Source organism: Rattus norvegicus, chromosome X, assembly GCF_036323735.1.
Source record: "Rattus norvegicus strain BN/NHsdMcwi chromosome X, GRCr8, whole genome shotgun sequence".
Classification (NCBI taxonomy): domain Eukaryota; kingdom Metazoa; phylum Chordata; class Mammalia; order Rodentia; family Muridae; genus Rattus; species Rattus norvegicus.
The window spans coordinates 4,239,002-4,260,610 of NC_086039.1; the positions used below are offsets into that span (position 1 = coordinate 4,239,002).

At 38.0% G+C, this 21,609-nt stretch overlaps 1 protein-coding gene across 8 annotated transcripts in view; it reads right to left on the reverse strand.

Moving 5' to 3' along the window:
* Nucleotides 1–21,609, reverse strand: part of Jade3 (jade family PHD finger 3) — a 201,796-nt gene that overhangs the window by 16,633 nt on the left and 163,554 nt on the right. For all 8 annotated transcript variants that reach the window (XM_039099579.2, XM_039099577.2, XM_063279878.1 and 5 more), the window contains one exon: nt 20,374–20,490. In XM_039099579.2, coding sequence (XP_038955507.1) covers nt 20,374–20,490 — 117 coding nt within the window. The remainder of the gene's footprint in view (nt 1–20,373; nt 20,491–21,609) is intronic.

Below are 21,609 nucleotides of genomic sequence, written 5' to 3' on the forward strand. Positions count from 1 at the left end.
CAAGCAGCAAACATTTAGTTGCCTTTTTTGAAGAAATCTCTGATTTATGTAAATTTATATGATTTCTTCTCCGTGTCCTCCATATCACCAATATATGCTTTTATTGTAGTACTTCTTACATACTACCTACTAATAACTGAAAAATCCCTGGCCATAAAGCTTAAGACAGAAGCTTTGTCAACTACTAGTATGTCATCAATTCAAAAAGCACTACTCAAAAAGCAGTTGCTTAGAATAAATGAAACGAAAGGCATAGTTTATATTGTTGCCAGGACATTGATGACTCTAAAAGTCTATAGGAACTCTAATACCAAAACAACTTAACTTCTGAAATTATTCTTATATAGCTGAGCCATCCTTCAGACTAGACAACTAGTCATGAAAGTCTATTTAAATGTAAATTAATTTAAATGCAGCCAAAATGTTGTTCCCCATTTGATCACTTGTGCTGTATGTGTGAGGCTCTGAGTTTCATTCCTTAAAATGCAAAAAAAGTTAATTAAAATTATATATAATAAGGAAAAATGGCTCAGCATGTAAGTGGGCCTCTTGTCAAAATTGATGACAAATTTAATCATAGGATCTAACATGGTAGGAGAGAACTGACTCTTACAAGGTGTCCCTGAATCTCCACACATGTGTTCCCCTCAATAAATACATTATTAAAAAAATGACATGTTGAGAAATTTAACTCATTAGTCTTATTATCCACATTTAAGCCAAACTAGACAACACATATATGCACATAAAATATTTCTATCACAGTAGTCAGTTTTACTGGAGAATATGGTTATAGGCATTTAAGAATTAAATTTGCGACAAAAACAGACACTACCTCAGAGTGAAAGGATGGAAAACAACTTTCCAAGCAAATGGTCTGAAGAAGCAAGCTGGAGTAGCCGTTCTAATATCGAATAAAATCGATTTTCAACCAAAAGTTATCAAAAAAGAAAAGGAAGGACACTTCATATTCATCAAAGGAAAAATCCACCAAGATGAACTCTCAATCCTAAATATCTATGCTCCAAAGACAAGGGCACCTACATACATAAAAGAAACCTTACTAAAGCTCAAAGCACACATTGCACCTCACACAATAATAGTAGGAGATTTCAACACCCCACTCTCATCAATGGACAGATCATGGAAACAGAAATCAAACAGAGATGCAGACAGAGTAAGAGAAGTCATGAGCCAAATGGACTTAACAGATATTTATAGAACATTCTATCCTAAAGCAAAAGGATATACATTCTTCTCAGCACCTCATGGTACTTTCCCCAAAATTGACTATATAATTGGTCATAAAACAGGCCTCAATAGATACAGGAAGATAGAAATAATCCCATGTGTGCTATCAGACCACCACGGCCTAAAGCTGGTCTTCAATAACAATAAGGGAAGAACGCCCACATATACATGGAAGTTGAACAATGCTCTACTCAATGATAACCTGGTCAAGGAAGAAATAAAGAAAAATTAAAGACTTCTTAGAATTTAATGAAAATGAAGGTACAATATACCCAAACTTATGGGACACAATGAAAGCTGTGCTAAGAGGAAAACTCATAGCACTGAGTGCCTGCAGAAAGAAACAGGAGAGAGCATATATCAGCAGCTTGACAGCACACCTAAAAGCTCTAGAACAAAAAGAAGCAAATACACCCAGGAGGAGTAGAAGGCAGGAAATAATGAAACTCAGCTGAAATCAACCAAGTAGAAACAAAAAAAAATATACAAAGAATCAACAAAACCAGGAGCTAGTTCTTTGAGAAAATCAACAAGATAGATAAACCCTTAGCCAGACTAACGAGAGGACACAGAGAGTGTGTGCAAATTAATAAAATCAGAAATGAAAAGGGAGAGATAACTACAGAATCAGAGGAAATTCAAAAAACTCTCAGATCCTACTACAAAAGCCTATATTCAACAAAACTTGAAAATCTGCAGGAAATGGACAATTTCCTAGACAGATACCAGGTACGGAAGTTAAATCAGGAACAGATAAACCATTTAAACAACCCCATAACTCCTAAAGAAATAGAAGCCGTCATTAAAGGTCTCCCAATCAAAAAGAACCCAGGTCCAGATGGGTTTAGTGCAGAATTCTATCAGACCTTCATAGAAGACCTCATACCAATACTATCCAAACTATTCCACAAAATTGAAACAGATGGAGTGCTACTGATTCCTTCTATGAAGCCACAATTACTCTTATACCTAAACCACTCAAGACCCAACAAAGAAAGAGAACTTCAGACCAATTTCCCTTATGAATATCAACACAAAAATACTCAATGAAATTCTTGCAAAACCAAATCAAAGAGCACATCAAAATGATCATTTATTATGATCAAGTAGGCTTCATCCCTAGAATGCAGGAATAGTTCAGTATACAGAAATTCATCAACCTACTCCACTATATAAACAAACTGGAAGATAAAAACCACATGATATTTCATTAGATGCCGAGAAAGCATTTGACAAAATTCATCACCCCTTCATGTTAAAAGTCCTGGAAAGAATAGGAATTCAAGGCCCATACCTAAACATAGTAAAAGCCATATACAGCAAACCAGTTGCTAACATTAAACTAAATGGAGAGAAACTTGAAGCAATCCCACTAAAATCAGGGACTAGACAAGGCTGCCCACTCTCTCCCTACTTATTCAATATAGTTCTTGAAGTTCTAGCCAGAGCAATCAGACAACAAAAGGAGGTCAAGGGGATACAGATCGGAAAAGAAGAGGTCAAAATATCACTATTTGCAGATGATATGATAGTATATTTAAGTGATCCCAAAAGTTCCACCAGAGAACTACTAAAGCTGATAAACACCTTCAGCAAAGTGGCTGGGTATAAAATTAACTCAAATAAATCAGTAGCCTTCCTCTACACAAAAGAGAAACAAGCCGAGAAAGAAATTAGGGAAATGACACCATTCATAATAGTCCCAAATAATATAAAATACCTCAGTGTGACTTTAATCAAGGAAGTGAAAGATCTGTATGATAAGAACTTCAAGCCTCTGAAGAAAGAAATTGAAGAAGACCCCAGAAGATAGAAAGATCTCCCATGCTCATGGATTGGCAGGATTAATATAGTAAAAATGGCCATTTTAACAAAAGCAACCTAGAGATTCAGTGCAATCCCCATCAAAATACCAATGCAATTCTTCACAGAGTTAGAAAGAACAATTTGAAAATTCATCTGGAATAACAAAAAACCCAGGATAGCTAAAACTATCCTCAACAATAAAAGGACTTCTGGGGGAATTACTATCCCTGAACTCAAGCAGTATTACAGAGCAATAGTGATAAAAACTGCATGGTATTGGTACAGAGACAGTCAGATAGACCAGTGGAATAGAATTGAAGACCCAGAAATGAACCCACACACCTACGGGCACTTGATTTTTGACAAAGGAGCCAAAACCATCCAATGGAAAAAAGATAGCATTTTCAGCAAATGCTGCCGGTTCAACTAGAGGTCAGCATGTACAAGAATGCAGATCTATCCATACTTTTCACTCTGTACAAAGCTTAAGTCCAAGTGGATCAAGGACCTGCACATCAAACCAGATACACTCAAACCAAGAGAAGAAAAAGTGGGGAAGCATCTCAAACACATGGGCACTGGAGAAAATTTCCTGAACAAAACACCAATGGCTTATGCTCTAAGATCAAGAATCAACAAATGAGATCTCAAAACTGCAAAGCTTCTGTAAGGCAAAGGACACTGTTGTTAGGATAAAACAACAACCAACAGATTGGGAAAAGATCTTTCCCAATCCTACAACTGATAGAGGGCTTATATCCAAAATATAGAAAGAACTCAAGAAGTTGGATTGCAGGGAGTCAAATAACCCTATTAAAAAATGGGGTTCAGAGTTAAACAAAGAATTCACAGCTGAGGAATGGCTGAGAAACACCTAAAGAAATGTTCAACATCTTTAGTCATAAGGGAAATGCAAATCAAAACAACCCTGAGATTTCACCTCACACCAGTGAGAATGGCTAAGATCAAAAACTCAAGGTGACAGCAGATGCTGGCGAGGATGTGGAGAAAGAGGAACACTCCTCCATTGTTGGTGGGATTGCAGACTGGTACAACCTCCTGGAAATCAGTCTGGAGGTTCCTCAGAAAATTGGACATTGAACTACCTGAGGACCCAGCTATACCTCTTCTGGGCATATACCCAAAAGATGCCCCAACGTATAACAAAGACACGTGCTCCACTATGTTCATAGCAGCCTTATTTATAATAGCCAGAAGCTGGAAAGAAACCACATGCCCTTCAACAGAGGAATGGATACAGAAAATGTGGTACATCTACACAATGGAATATTACTCAGTTATCAAAAACAATGACTTTATGAAATTCATAGGCAAATGGATGGAACTGAAAAATATCATCCTGAGTGAGGTAACCCAATCACAGAAAAACATACATGGTATACACTCTTTGATAAGTGGATATTAGCCCAAATGCTTGAATTACTCTAGATGCACAGAACACATGAAACTCAAGAAGGATGACCAAAATGTGAATGCTTCACTCCTTTAAAAGGGGAACATGAATACCCTTGGCAGGGAACAGGGAGGCAAAGTTTAGAACAGAGTCGGAACACTCATTCAGAGCCTGCCCCACATGTGGCCCATATATATACAGCCACCAAACTACATAAGATGGATGAAGCAAAGAAGTGCAGGCCGACAGGAACCGGATATAGATCTGTCTTGAGAGACACAGCCAGAATACAGCAAATACATAGGCGAATGCCATCATTAAACCACTGAACTGAGAAAGGGACCCCCGTTGAAGGAATCAGAGAAAGGACTGAAAGAACTTGAAGGGGCTCGAGACCCCATATGAACAACAATGCCAACCAACCAGAGCTTCCAGGGTCTAAGCCACTACCCGAAGACTATACATGGACTGACCCTGGGCTCCGACCTCATAGGTAGCAATGAATAGCCTAGTAAGAGTACCAGTGGAAGGGGAAGCCCTTGGTCCTGCCAAGCCTGAACCTCCAGTGAACATGATTGTTGGCGGGAGGGTGGTTATGGGGGGGCAGGATGGGGAGGGGAACAGCCATTGAGAAGGGGAGGGGAGGAGCTAGGGGGATGTTGGCCCGGAATAACAATGGAATTGTAAACAAGAAATACCCAAGTTAATAAAAATGAAAAAAAAAGGAATTAAATTGGCACTCTTCTGCCTTCCACTGATAGAAGTTACACATTGTTAAGTATTACTATGGATCACACACTGACTATTCATAGAGTCACAAGAGAAACAAGAGTAGGAAGAATTTGACCCATGATAGATGCATTTTTGGGGTTAAGCTAAATTTCCATTACTTATAGTTAAAATGTTACAGCTTTCCTTTTTAAAACACAAGAGATTTTATTTTTAAGAAACTAGGATGAGATCTTATGTACTGTAAAAACCTTTTAGATTTAGTTAAATATCTTGAATTATCTGAATTCAAAATTAATAGTAAATGTTTTTTAAAAGTGAAAAGGAAAATTGTTTGATTTTTCATAGTTAGAGCAAGTAAGTGCTAATTCTTTTGGAAGCCTACCATTTGGAGGTAACTGCACTTAGTATATACACAATGGAGTGTTGGTAATTAAACAGACAATAAGTTTGGAAATGAATAGATAGAAAGAACACAATGTATGACAGGTCTTAGAAATTCAAGATACTCAATAGAAATGAAAACAAAACTTCTGTATGAGTTTTCACACCAGCATTATTTTGTATGGTTGGCTTTTCTTCTTACCACCAAAACATATAAACCTCCAATTATAATACCACATGACTTTAAAAGTATCTTATGTGAATGTGTCTGCACGTTTACTATGTGTATGCACTACCAATGGAAGTCAAAAGAGGGGTCAGATTACCTAGAGCTGGAGTTCTAGAATTGTTAGCAGCCCTATGTGGCTGCTGCGAACTGAATCTGGGTCCTCTGCGAGAAACACAAATGCTTTTAATAGCTAAGCCATTTCTCCAGCTCCTAGAATGATCTTTTCTAAAACTATTATGGCAGTTTGCTAAGAGACATTACTAATCATCATCTATGCATTGATTTTTTTGTGCAGTTTATATTTCTATACTCTAATTTTGATCTGAGAGACAATCTATTTTTAATACCCTATTGATTGTTGCTGAAGAATGTCTTTTATTATCTGTTATATAATTATTTCATTTCTCTTGAATTTTAAATTCTTCTCCCAAGAGAATATTATCAACTATTAAAGCAATAGGAACCATTACTTCTTTTCAGACAGGTCTCTCTACATAGCCTGGCTGTCCTGGAACTCAACATGTAGACAAGGCTGGCCCTGAACTCAGAGAGACCCGCCTGCTTCAGTGCTGGGATTACTGAAGCACTGGGATCAAGGTGTATGCTACCATGCCTGGTAGGAGAATTACACTTCAACAAATTCAACAGGATAAAATAATTTTAGGAAGGGGGCACAATTCCAAGATCATCTAACACAACCTCACATTTATTATTAATTAAATTTCTAAAATACCTGATTTAGACACACTCCATTTCAATGAATCCAATGAACTGGTAATCACATACCAGATAAAATCTCACAATCTCACAGAACAAAACCAAACCAAAACTAGCCCTCTTTAGCTTTGGGTAGTTCTTCTGGAAACCTTGATTATATTACATGGAAAATGTATCCTTAAAATTTCTTCATATTTCACAAACCTTATGAAAATTAGGATGATGTATTTCTGAGTATTTTTATTATCACTTGTCTAAAAAATTAAACATATACTTAAAAACCAAATAGTAAAAGGTATTTTAGCAACCACCAATAAAATGTCAAAAACAGATGTTCCTCAGCAGAAACTGTAGAATGTGGAGAAATAAATTATCCAAATAACAAATATATGGATGGTAATTAGGAATGTCTCTTAGCAAATCTGCCCTAAAACCATCTAAGTTTTAGAAAAGGTAGTATTTATAATTTGAGATCTGTACACTTTGGGGCTAAAAGAGGAAAGGGCCAGCCAGATTTTGGAGCCAATCATTTATTTATTTCTATTATAAAATAAACCTGCTATAAAAATTCATATAGAAGTTTTTATTTAGATTTATGTTTTCATTTCTTTTGAGTACTGTGTAACAAAGGATTAACCTGGTTCAAAGAAAGGTTTGGCTCTTTGTCTTTAGTACCTTAGAAATAACAAGCCAGCCTTTGGATTGTTGAGCCTGATAAAAGTTGGCTTTGTTTAGATAGTCTATGTTAACTATGTGAGTATGGTAGAGGCTTTGGGTTACATAGTATCAACTGACTTCCAGAGGGACCCAAGATTAAGGTCAGGTAAATGGATATTTAGTCATTTTTTTCTTTTATTTTTTTATTGGATATTTTTAATTTATATTTCAAATGTTATTCCCTTTCCTGGTTTCCCAGACATAAGCCCTATTTCCCATTCCCCTCCCCTTCCACCCCTCCTTCCCAAGATACAATCCACAGACCACATAAAGCTCAAGAAGGATGACCAAAGTGCGGATGCCTCAGTCCTTCTTAAAAGGGGGAACAAAAATATTCATAGGAGGGGATATGGAGGCAAAGTTTGGAGCAGAGACTGAAGTTAGCCATTTCTATGTGGTGAGTCCCCAATATTACCTCTTGTCTCCAAGGCTCTGGTGAGTGGAGAAATAAACACTAACATGGTTCTTGGGGTGGTGTGGTAGGGAGCATAAGCTGTATATTACCTTGGATAAACTGTGGTGTTTAGGCAGGGAGTGGAGCACATGGTCTTCACTGACCCTGCCCACTGTCATAATGAGACACAAACCCAGTTTTCTGCAGATTACTGTGGAGACTGAGAGCAGAGTCAATTGCCAGGGGAGTGCTTGGCTTTTAGGGATGAGACTTTGTGACTGGTTCTTGGTCATTAGGTAGGCCTAATCTAGGGGTATCAACTTATTTATGCAGCTCCTTTGAGGTTATTAACTCCTAGGTGGGGTTTGGCAGGCAGAATGATGGGCTTCCTTAATTCTTTCTGTCAAGTGCATAACTTGGGGCTGTTTATCTCCCCATTTTTGGTGCACTCACAGACCATCCTTAGTTGCTCGATGTAGCCAGCACTGACTTCTAGCAGCTAAAGAAGGGAAGCTTTTTAGAGCAAATGCATTCCTGACGTGGAAACATATCTTGGATAGGTCCAGCCCTATAGGAGCAGCAGCATATAGCACCAACTTGTACTGTAAAAAAAAGAGAGGGATTAGGGTAGATGCAGTTACCTCCCTTTTCAAGAGCTGGTGCGTTCTGATATTACGACTGGGAAAGGAAGCTGCATCAATTATATATCTGTTTTTTTTTTTTTTTTTACAAAAACCAATTTGTCTTTTTAGTATAATTTTCAGCTTTTCACAATATTTTTTTAATCTTTATTAACTTGAGTATTTCTTATTTACATTTCGAATGTTATTCCCTTTCCAGGTTTCCGGGCCAACATCCCCCTAACCCCTCCCCCTCCCCTTCTATATTGGTGTTACCCTCCCCATCCTCCCCCCATTACCGCCCTCCCCCAACAATCACGTTCATAGGGGGTTCAGTCTTAGCAGGACCCAGGGCTTCCCCTTCCACTGGTGCTCTTACTAGGATATTCATTGCTACCTATGAGGTTGGAGCCCAGGGTCAGTCCATAGTCTTTAGGTAGTGACTTAGTCCCTGGAAGCTCTGGTTGGTTGGCATTGTTGTACATATGGGGTCTCGAGCCCCTTCAAGCTCTTCCAGTCCTTTCTCTGATTCCTTCAGTGGGGGTCCCGTTCTCAGTTCAGTGGTTTGCTGCTGGCATTTGCCTATGTATTTGCTGTATTCTGGCTGTGTCTCTCAGGAGAGGTCTACACCCGGTTCCTGTCAGCCTGCACTTCTTTGCTTCATCCATCTTATCTAGTTGGGAGGCTGTATAAGTATGGGCCACATGTGGGGCAGGCTCTGAATGGGTGTTCCTTCTGCCTCTGTTTTAAACTTTGCCTCCCTATTCCCTGCTAAGGGTATTCATGTTCCCCTTTTAAAGAAGGAGTGAAGCATTCCCAATTGGGTCATCCCTCTTGAGTTTCATGTGTTCTGTGCATCTAGGGCAATTCAAGCATTTGGGCTAATATTCACTTATCAATGAGTGCATACCATGTGTGTTTTTCTGTGATTGGGTTACCTCACTCAGGATGATATTTTCCAGTTCCAACCATTTGCCTATGAATATCATAAAGTCATTGTTTTGGATAGCTGAGTAATATTCCATTGTGTAGATGTGCCACATTTTCTGTATCCATTCCTCTGTTGAAGGACATCTGGGTTCTTTCCAGCTTCTGGCTATTATAAATAAGGCTGCTATGAACATAGTGGAGCACGTGTCTTTATTATATGTTGGGGCATCTTTTGGGTATATGCCCAAGAGAGGTATAGCTGGGTTCTCAGGTAGTTCATTGTCCAATTTTCTGAGGAACCTCCAGACATATTTACAGAGTGGTTGTACCAGTCTGTAATCCCACCAACAATGGAGGAGTGTTCCTCTTTCTCCACATCCTCGCCAGCATCTGCTGTCACCTTGAGTTTTTGATCTTAGCCATTCTCACTGGTGTGAGGTGAAATCTCAGGGTTGTTTTGATTTGCATTTCCCTTATGACTAAAGATGTTGAACATTTCTTTAGGTGTTTCTCAGCCATTCGGCATTCCTCAGCTGTGAATTCTTTGTTTAGCTCTGAACCCCATTTTCAATAGGGGTATTTGTCTCCCTGCGGTCTAACTTCTTGAGTTCTTTGTTTATTTTGGATATAAGCCCTCTATCTGTTATAGGATTTCACAATATTTTTATTTTTTATTCATATTCTCACCTTTATCTGATTTTATTTATATATTTTATATCTCTATTTTAAAACTTCTTGCTCTTTTCTTTTCCCCAGCTTAATTTTTTCATTTATTTAACCTTGCAGCTGCTTCCTTTTTTTTCCTTTTCCCTGTTCCTCCTTTATTACTTTTATTCATTTTTTAGTTTAAGCTGGCCTTGAACTTCTAATTGTCCTGCCTCCCCTTCCCACATGCTAGATTACAGGTATATACTACTTTTATTAATTTTTCTTTTGAGATATGGTCTCACTATGCAAGACCTGGTTGGTCTAAAACTTGCTAGAACAGATTACATTTTAATTTTTAATTATGTATATCTACATGTTTATATGAGGCTACATACATAAGAGTATAGTGTCTTTGGAGGTCAGAAGGTGGCTCTGGATCTCCTGGAATTGCAGGTGTGAGCAACCCAACATTCATACAGGGAACCTCTAGTCTTCTGGAAGAGCATTAAATACTATTAATTACTGATCCATCCCTTTAGACCTACCATTTTCTTTTCTACAGCTGATGGTGGTAAGAGTAGTTTGATTTTTATTGTATGTTTATATTTTGTTTTGGTGTTGTGATGATTAATCACCAATGTCAACTAACAGGATTTAGAATCACTGTGAAAACATTTCTATGCTGTCTATGAGACTATTTCTAGAATGATCTTTAAAAATATTTATTATATTATTATAAATTATATATACACACAATCTGCTTTCACATACACCCAGAAGAGGAAATCAGATCTCATTAGAGATGATTGTAAGCCATCGGTGGTTGTTGAGAATTGAACTCAGGACTTCTGGTACAGCAGCCAGTGCTCTGAACTACTGAGCCATCTCTGTAGCCCCTCTAGAAAGGAAGGGTGACTGAATGTGGATGGCTCCATCCTTACTGGTTAGGGTCTCAGAATGAATTAATAAAGAAGAAATAGAGCTGAGCACTCATCTTACTTTCTGTTTTCTGACTGCAGATACAATAATAGCCTGCTGCCTTATTCTCCTGACATCATACTTTCCCTGGTATGGTGGACTGCACCTTTAAATTTTGAACCCAATTAAACCTTTACTTCCTTTTGCTTTTTTCATGTATCTTGTCACTGGAATGCATAAAAAGTAACTAACATATGTGTTGCTGTCATAGCATTCTCTTCTTCTGACTGGTATTGTGGTTAGGGTCTTAGAAGACTACTCACTAAAATGATCCATACAAACCTAGAATCTACCCTAACAGATGTACCAATTGTAATACACAAACAGGAAATATAAAAATCTGAAAGAGGGAGGGGAGGGGATAGGGGCTTATGGAAGGAAATTGGGAAGGGGAATAACGTTTAAAATGTAAGTAAAGAAATATATCTAATAAAAAATATAAAAAAAATCTGAAAGAAGCAAGGCAACATGAACAAAGAACATATACCTGGGAAAACTAGGGCTTTATAAATGAGTCCTTAGCAGCTGAGCAAATGTATTCATTTGGTTGTCTTTAATCCTTAACACATTTTTAACAAACTGATGGTGTCAAAACAACAAAATTTCGTCACAGAGGTATGGTGGCACACACTGTTAATCCTGGCACTCAGGAGGCAGAAGCCAGTGGATCTCTGTGAATTCAAGGCCAGCCTGGTCTACCCAGGGAGTTCTAGGACAGCCAGAGCCATACAGTAAGACTGTCTCAAGAAACTATATATTATTGTTTACAGAAACAATGCTATAAATGGTCTAAAATGCTCTACAAAACTCACTTTTGCCACTCATAGTCTAACATCTACAGTTACTACCAGGTCTTATCTCTCAACCCCATAATTTGAGAAGATATGTCCTTCAAGTTTTAGCTAACCTTTTTTGTTTGTTTTAAAACAGGCTGGCCTGATTATAGAGCCAAAGCTGGCTTTAAATTTCGCTGTCTCTCAAGTGCTAGGATTATAGGCACGCATCACATATGTCTGGCCCATGTTTAAGTTTAACTTCCCTTAAAATGCTTTGAGTTCCCAAAGTCAGAGACTTTAACAGTATTAGAACAAGAACAATTTGTATTGACAAATATGAAAAGACCATGGAAGTGCTTTCCTCAGTAGGTAGAGGAGACTGCCCTTTGATCTTGTGTGGAGACTAGATGTGGATGTATGATGTTTTAATTCTTCTCTACCTGTTACTCCCAGTGTTGTGGTTACAGACGTATGCTATTCCATTTTAAATAGGTGCTGGGAATTCAGGTCTTCATGCTTGTGCAGCACATACTTTAACCATTGAGCTATCACCTCAGCCTTCTTTTTAATCTCAGTATTTCATTTTCCTCATTAAATCACCTTTAATAAGCACTTAAAATTTAATTTCTTATTTAACCAGTTTCCCACTTGTTGAAGAGTTTACCTTTAGAAGTTAATTTTGTCACAACTGAATTCACATTGGCCTAAACAGTAAACTCATTCTAGCTTTCCAATTTATACTAAATTCTGGATACTTGTTTGTGACTCTCTCTACCATCTCTCTCTACCATCAATCCAAGCCACAAGTGTTGGATGATTTTATTTAGTTTGGCCGGTCAAAAAAATGTTAGATATTTCTACCAGATTTACTCTAGGAAATAATGATATGGGAAATTATTATTACCATTTTTACTAACATGCAGTTTTCTGTTAGGTATTAGGTTTAAGCTCTCTGCCATCTTAAGTACTATTATTGTCTCCATTTATAGATGTGGAAGCTGAAGATCAGAGATGTTAGGTAAGTTTTCTAAGCTTATATAACTAGCAAGAAGTAGGACCAGGTTTCATATCCTAGGAGGCTGGCACCCCAGAGTATATTCCTCCTCTTCACTCCTCTCCTCTCTCTCCCCCTGGCCCTTCTTCCTCTATTCCTCAATCCCTCCCTCTCTTTTTTCCCCTCCCTTAATCTTTACCTCCTTTCCATACTGTATTTTAAGACAGGGTCTAACTATATGGCTTAGGCTGGCCCTGAACTGGTGGTACTACTGCCTCACCCTTTCAACTTGTTAGAGCTTACAGATGCATGCTATCATGCCCAGCTTTGAAACCACTTTTTTCTAGACAGGGTCTCATTATGTAGACTTGGCCATGCTTTAAGATTTAGGTTGAATGAGAACTTCAATGTAAGATACAGAAACAGAAATTCAGGAAATCTGGTGATTAGAGCAAGTCTGTCTAGAATCTGGGCAAAATCCAGGGTTTCTTAGACATCTAGCTTGAACAAAAACTAAAGGATTATCAGGAGCCTTCATGGTCAGAAAAAGACTCTTATTCCATGATATGAAACCTAAAGATATTGGTTGCTCTAGATCTCAAGCCTGCCAATGTAATACTCTCTCAGTACAGTATATATTACCAAATTTTTAATTTTGGTTTCTTTAAAAGAAAAACAGAAATATTATAAGAATATGTTTTCATTTTAATCCCAGGTGTTGGGATATGGGTTGCTTCAGATTGTACACAGCAGCTGACTATGATTTATTTGCCTCATGTTCTCCGAGGGGCATGATTTTGCCAGCTGCAGATATTTTCTGCAATTCTGTCACATTTGGAATTCTGGGGGCTTTTCAGGAGCCAGTGGGTTGTTGGTTAATGTTGGCTGTGGTTTGTTAATAAGTGCGCAAAGAAGAAATAAGAAGAAATTATTAGATATTCTGACAGCAAAGATCAAACCTGTTCTAAGGAAGTCGACACCCCGAATGAGCAGGAAGTAGTTTAATACTAACATTGACCTCTTTCCAACACCTTGACTTTATTCAGGGTTTTCTTTCCTTTCCTCTCTCTTATCTAGTGTTAGGGGATTGAAAGGGTGGAGAAGAGTGAGAGAAAGAAGAATCCACAAAGCAGTCCAAGAGATCTACAAAGGTTATCTGGGAAAAGAGGCACAGCTTAGTGCTAGAACACTTGCCTAGCATGTCTGAGGAATTGGGTTTGACTCCCAATTCTGCAAATTAACAAAAATAATATTAACAAAACAACTTATAAAAGCATTTGAAATTTAGAGCTTTGTAGGTAGGTAATGTTTTTACTGCTACCTACTATCTATTGCACACTTCCTAGGACTAGAAAATGACTTTATAAAAAAACTGATTCATTTTTCCTTAAGCCTTGAGTTGATCCATTTCAGCTTGCTACCCCACTAAAGAAATCACAATTATCAAGAGAACTGCAGATTCTCATCAGCAAACCTACCTTCAATGATACTCAGTTTACCTTTAAATATATTAATCAGAACTATCTGTGCCACCTCAAGGACCTCCTACTCCTATATTTTGTCTTTTCCTTTCTCACCTTCTGAAAAAGCCTTCCTCCACATTGGATTACTCCCCCTTTGTTTTATCTGTCAACAAGTATAAGCACAAACTTGTTTGTCCCACCTTAACATAAGCTTCTTTACTCCATGTTTCCAGTTCTTTGCCATCACCCACACTGGTAAATTCAGGGCTCCATGAGAAGCACTTAGCTTATCTAACAGTTTTTATTTTTTTTAATACAAAGGGCTTTTTATTCTTGAAATATTTTCTTTCATTGTTTTCTAAACCTGATTTGGTTTTCTAATTGTTTACCTGGTGATTTGTTTCAGTCTCTTCTGTTAATTCTTTCTATTCATCTTTACTTCTTTATTCTGGTGTGCTCAGGACTATCGCCCAGTACTGCATTTCCCTCTAACCTTACTTATTCAGTGATTTTATTCAGGGCAGGTTTTAGCATTTTAAGCCAAGATATCAACTTGACAGGATCTGGAATTACCCTGAAGATATATCTTGGGGCATGCTTGAGTGATTATCTAGATTAGGTTAAATTGGGAAGACTCCACCTAAATATAGGTGGCACCATTCCATCGGTTAGGGTCCCAGGTTGCATTAAAAAAAAAAGCAAAATACAAAACCCAAGAAATATCTGAATACAAACATCGATTTCTCTCTGATTCCTGACTGTGATTACAATTTGACCAGCTGACTGAAGTTCCTGTCACCATTACTTCTCCACAATGATGGGTGTATCCTTGAATTGTGTGCTAAAATAAATTCTTCCTATTGAAGTTGCTTTTGCTGAGTATCTTGTTAAATTTTTTTCTCTCATATTATTACATCCTGACCACAGTTTACCACCCCTCTCTCCCTATTACCACCCATCTCCTCTAGAACTATCCCTACCCTTCCCTCAGAGGAAAGCAGGCATCCCAGGGGCATCAACCAAATATGGCATAACAAGCTAGGGTAAGACCAGGCCCACACCATCACAACAAGGTTGGACAAGGCAACCTAGTAGGAGGAAAATGGTTCAACAAGAAGGCAAACGGTCAGGGACAACCCCTCCACTCCCACGCTTATGCTAAATATCTTGTTATAGCAATATGAAAATTAACTAAGACAAGGCTTGTCAACTGTATCCTTTGTCCAAAACTTCCTCCTAAATTCCAGAATTATGTGCACATGTGCTAGCTACACATTCCTACTAGAATACACACACACACATACACACAAACACACACACAATGTATATATAAAACATAAGTGTTCAAAATGGAATTTGTTGTTTCCTTATCCAAATCTATTCTATGTATAGGTTTTCCATTGGCATCATCTAGAATCCCACTACTTCTTACCACTTTCTCAAGGCCACATTCAAGTATCTGATGGATTACCATCATAGACTTTTAATTGCTTTTTCTTATTTCTAACATTTCATCCTCAGTATATTCTGAATTAAGGTGTCACAGTGGGTTCTTTGGTGATAGGATTTTACTATGTATAGTCTAGGCTGGCTCAGAACATATGATTTTCCTGCCTTTACCTCATGTGTACTGGGGTTACAGACCTTTGCCATTTGGGTTTATTAGTTAACAAATTGCTACAGAAATTTAAAAACTTGTATAATAGATTATAATAAGCTTCCAACTTCACTGAGTGATGGTATATGGTGGATCGTGTTTACCTTTAACCCTTACAACTTCCTGCCTTTTATATTATTTTTATTTCATAGGATGATTTATAAAGTAATATATTAGCCCACTCCTCTGCTTTAAAAAAACTACCAATGGCTCCTTTTGTGTGAGTATATGGTGTATGGATAGACACAATGGTTCTTTCCCAAACTCAGTGAAAAAAATAAAAGATCTTATAATGGCTCTGGAAAACTTTATGAGGCAATGACAAACTTACATGGCATTAACCAATTGCAGACATTCATCTGTTTCTACATATTTTGGTTGCTAGACAACCAAAACTGGGGCCTTTAATATGCTAGTAAAAATTACATGAAATTTAAATTTAAAGTGTATAAGCATTGGTGTACAGGTAATTAGAACATGGACACATTTATTTGTTTAAATACTGTCTATGCTTGCCTTTGCAATGCAAAGCTAGCATTGAGCACCTGTGACAAGAATACATGGTCCACAAAGCCTAACAAACATACTTATTATCTTGCTATTTATAGAACAAATTTACCAGCCTTTGCCCTAACCAGTAAGGACCCCATAATCTCTTTGATCTTCTTTTCTTAAATATTCTGTTTTCATCTTGCTGGATTCTTTCTTGTTGATCAAATAGGCCAGGCACACTCCTAACTCATGGCCTTTTCAACGGCTGTTCCCTCTGTTTGAAACACTTTTATCCTAAATATCTATATATCATTTTCTATTGCACTGGAGTCTTTGTTCAAATGTCTCTTTCGTAATTAGTCCCATCATAGCCACCTCACTTAAACTTCAATTAATACTCCCTGCCTCACACTTCGCAATTTACTGTCCTTTACATTTTTCTTTGCCATAGCACTTATTATCTTCTAATATTTTAGTTAACATCTACTGAGTATTGTTTACTTTCACAAACTAAAATATAAGATCTACAGTGCAAAGTTCTTTGTTATTTCATTGGTAGACATAAACCCTAATATGCAGTTAAACATATACACTTGTTGAATAAATTAAATCCCTTATACTCAAGCTTGGGATAGAGATGTAGTTCAATAGTAAAACATTTGCGGCAGTCCAGACACCACCCGGACCTGAAGGGAACCAGTCAACAGTTCTCTGCACCCCAAATCTTGTGGGAGGGAGAGCTAAACCTTCAGAGGGACAGACATGCCTGGGAAGCCAGAAGAGACTACACTCTGCCCACATTTCTGACTCCAGGGGAAAACACCTAACACCATCTGGGACCCCGGTGCACAGGGGCCGCGAGAAAAGGCGTCACAGGACCTCCTGGTTGCCGCCCTCACAGAGAGCTCAAAAGCAGCCCCCCACAAGCAACTTGAGCCATGGAACCAGAGGTAAGACAAACTTTTCTGCTCCAAGTGACCTGCCTGGTGGACTCAGGACACAGGCCCACAGGAACAGCTGAAGACCAGAAGACAGGAAAGACTACACACCTGAAAGCAGAACACTCTGTTCCCATAACTGGCTGAAAGAAAACAGGAAAACAGGTCTACAGCACTCCTGACACACAGGCTTATAGGACAGTCTTGCCATTGTCAAGAATAGCAGAACAAAGTAACACCAAAGACAATCTGATGGCAAGAGGCAAGCGCAGGAACCCAAGTTACAGAAACCAAGACTACATGGGATCATCAGAGCCCAATTCTCCCACCAAAGCAAACACTGAATATCCAAACACACCAGAAAAACAAGATCTAGGTTTAAAATCACATTTGATCATGATGATGGAGGACTTCAAGAAAGACATGAAGAATTCCCTTAGAGAAAAGCAGGAAAAGATAAATAAACAAGTAGAAGCCTATAGAGAGGAATCACAAAAATCCCTGAAAGAATTCCAGGGAAACACAATCAAACAGCTGAAAGAATTAAAAATGGAAATAGAAGCAATAAAGAAAGAACACAGAAAAACAAAACTGGATATAGAAAACCAAAGGAAGAGACAAGGAGCCGTAGATATAAGCATCACCAACAGATTACAAGAGATAGAAGAGAGAATCTCAGGAGCAGAAGATTCCATAGAAATCATTGACACAACTGTCAAAAATAATGTAAAATGGAAAAAGCTACTGGTCCAAAACATACAGGAAATCCAGGACTCAATGAGAAGATCAAACCTAAGGATAATAGGTATAGAAGAGAGTGAAGACTCCCAGCTCAAAGGACCAGTAAATATCTTCAACAAAATCATAGAAGAAAAATTCCCTAACCTAAAGAAAGAGATGCCCATAAACATACAAGAAGCCTACAGAACTCCAAATAGATTGGACCAGAAAAGAAATTCCTCCCATCACATAATAGTCAAAACACCAAATGCACAAAATAAAAAAAGAATATTAAAAGCAGTAAGGGAAAAAGTTCAAGTAACATATAAAGGCAGACCTATCAGAATCACACCAGACTTCTCACCAGAGACTAAACTCATAGATGAACAACATAATAGTAGACAGAATGTGGTACCTAAGGCTGCAATGCAAACTCTTCTTTGTAAATATTAAAGTCAGTGATTTCTCTTCCAGTTATGATACTGATTACTAACAGGTATAAAAATAATCGTTAACAGTTTAACAGTGGGGAATGTAGGTAATGTGAGGAGAATAAATGTTATTGAATACAAATTCAATAAAAATATTAAACAATGAACATGGAAACATTGTTTTAATGAAAAATATGTATTATAAATTAACCTGATGCAGTAGTTCAGTGCACCTTAAATAAATATTAAGGATGGGAGAAACACAGATGAATGGTGTATCATCTTGGCTTTTAAGAGGCTCACATAGGGAGAACAAACAGGATAAACAAAACACTGTGTTAGGTTAGTAGCTTAAGGTTTTTATTTCTGTGATTTAAAAAAAAATACAATCAAGAGTAACGTGGGGAGGAAAGGATTTATTTCATCTTTTAATTTGCTGTCCATCATCAAGGAAGTCAGAACAGGTACCCAAGACAGGAACTGATACAAAAAGCCTTGGAGGACTGTTGATTACTGGCTCATTCCTCATGGCATGTTTAACCTGCTTTCTTATAGCACCCAGGACCACTAGCCAGGTGTAGCACCACTCATTGTGGCCTGAAATCTTCTACATCAGTCATCAACCAAGAAAATGTGTACCACAGGCTTGTCTACAAGCCAATCTATTTGGGGGCATTTTCTCAATTGAGTCATTTCCAAAAATGACTCTAGCGTGTGTCAAGTTGACAGTAAATATCAAGGAGAGATTTTCCCCTTATAAAAATTAAAATGTTATGTAGTTAAATAAAATGAGCCAAAATAAAAATTTAAAGTCAAGGTAAGTATTCATATTTTTCAAATCTGCAACCTGTTATACTAAATAGAAGTGAACTAAATAAAACATCTAGAACCACTGCTTTAAGTTATGATGTTACGGAGACCCCTTTCTCTGAGGGTCTGCCGGCAAATCTAATCTCAACCACTCTGCAGCTCACAAGCAGTAAGTCTTAAGTCAGTCAGTCCTTCCTTCCCACTTACAAGCAGAGTCACCTTATTATGCTTGGATCAGAAAGTGAAGTAACATTGTACCTTAGATATCCCAAAAAACATTACCTGTATTACCACATGCAATATATATGACTATAAGAATAATTTTTTAAAATTTATTTTTATTTTATGTGCACTGGTGTTTTACCTGCATGTATATCTATGTAAAGGTGTGAGGATGTCAGATCTTGGAGTTACAGACAGTTGTGAGCTGTCCTGTGTGTTCTGGCAATTGGACCCAGGTCCTCTGGAAGAGCGGTCTGTGCTCTTAACCTCCAAGGCATCTAGGCATCTCTCCAGCCTCTTTAAGAATGATTTTTAAAACTATTCACCAGACTTTACTTATTCAAATGTACCTTTCCACACCCAAATGTTTTACAGAACCATCTATCTAATCATAGTGGATCTTAAATTCATTGACAGTTAATGGATGAAATATATTTAAGAGTTATAGCTTATTCCCTCTCAGAATGAATCACTCAGCTTCAGAGTCTCGTTAACACATGAGCTCTGACACTAAAAGATGAAGGTTAAATACCATTATGAATATTATTTTGAGAAGGGGTCTCCCTTTGTTGTTTAGGCTAGCCTTGAACTCCTGAGGTGAAATGATTTCTTCTGCCTCAATTTCTTGAGAATTTGGACCAAACATGTTTATCACTATTACTGGTAACCAATATGAAGTTGAAAAGAATAAGCTAAGGGTTGGAGAGATAGCTTACTGGTTAAAACATTTACTGTACTTTCAGAGTATCCAAGTTCAATTCTCAGGACTCATGCTGGGTGGCTCACTTGTAATTCCAGCTCCAGGGAACCCAACACTCTCTTATGATGTTTGGGGGCACCCACCTAATACATTTCCTTTGGGGAAAAACAGGCTGAATCAGGTCCAGAAGCAACATCTGAAAGATTTTTACAAATGGTCTATGGAAGAGCAGCATCCTGCACTTGAGTGGGTAGCTTCTTAAGTGATTTCTGGGTTAACAGGACATTCTTACTGGGACCATGAGCCACGCAGGCTTGGTTTTAGTTCACTCCACCAATTCTCAGGGTACTTACCTGAATACAAGCTCCTGTCTTCAACTTGCACAGGTTGCAAACTAAGGCCCACCGGCTAGGTGGGATGTGAGAGATTTTTGTGACAGGCTCCATTCTCTCAGGACAAGCGATACTGACCTACAAATAAAACATCATCATGAGGTGGAAGCACAAAGGCATGTCAAAATCAGTTTTCACAAACTATATATGATGTTTTTGAAACTGAAAACATTGAAACAATGAGGTAAGCCATATCTTCCAAGGTTAGTACAAAACTAAGAATAAACAAAAGATGTTTCTTTCCATTTCTCAGTTCTTCAATCATTTCTACTAATGTAAACAATTTATATCTATGATGAAGAGTGAGGGAGTGGGACTAGGTAGGTATGGTTATCTAAAAGAATCAAGATACATTCATCTTTACTAAGAAAGCTACTTAGGAAAGGAAATGAAGTTCAGAAATTCTAGAATCTGTCTTATGTTAGAGATGGTATCACATGCCTTGCTATTTCATTTAATCAACTAAAGATAAAGAAAGGCAGTGACAGATCTTTCTATTTGGTTTACAAAGCAGCATAATACTGTTGTAACTGCAAATTTCTGTAATGAAGGGACTACAGCATATAATTAGGGTGAGGATGATACTTCTAAACCCACAATCTTTAAGACTATGTAACTATTATCATCTTACCCTACTCTCTCAGCCAAAGTAGCTTCAAAGTGAAATTAAGTCTTTGGGAATGCTGATAAGCAAAGGACACTTTAAAGAAGACGGAAAAATTTCCATATGGAAATAAAGGGTCATACAACTACTGCTAAAAATGTGTCTTGTTTCTTTCTTTCTTTTTCTTTTTACAACTTTATACATGTACAAATGTTGTGCCTGTGTGTATGTCTGTGCACCAGATGTATGCAGTGTCTACAAAGGCCAGAAGAAGGTATTAGATTCTCTGAAACTGGATTAACAGATGGCTGTAAGTGGGTGCTAGGACTGGAACCTAGGTCTAGTAGCCAGTGCTCTTAACCCCTGGACAATCTCTCCAGCACCAGAAATAAATAGGTTTTAAAAAGCAATAACGGGGAGACCCAACCGCCTGGTCAGGTGGGCACTCCTGAGGCTGCAGAGCGGAAGAGACCACCAACACTGCTCACCCCTGCCCACATCCCTGGCCCAAGAGGAAACTGTATAAGGCCTCTGGGCTCCCGTGGGGGAGCGGCAGGACCCCTGCCAGAGACACCGCCGGACCCTGAAGGAAA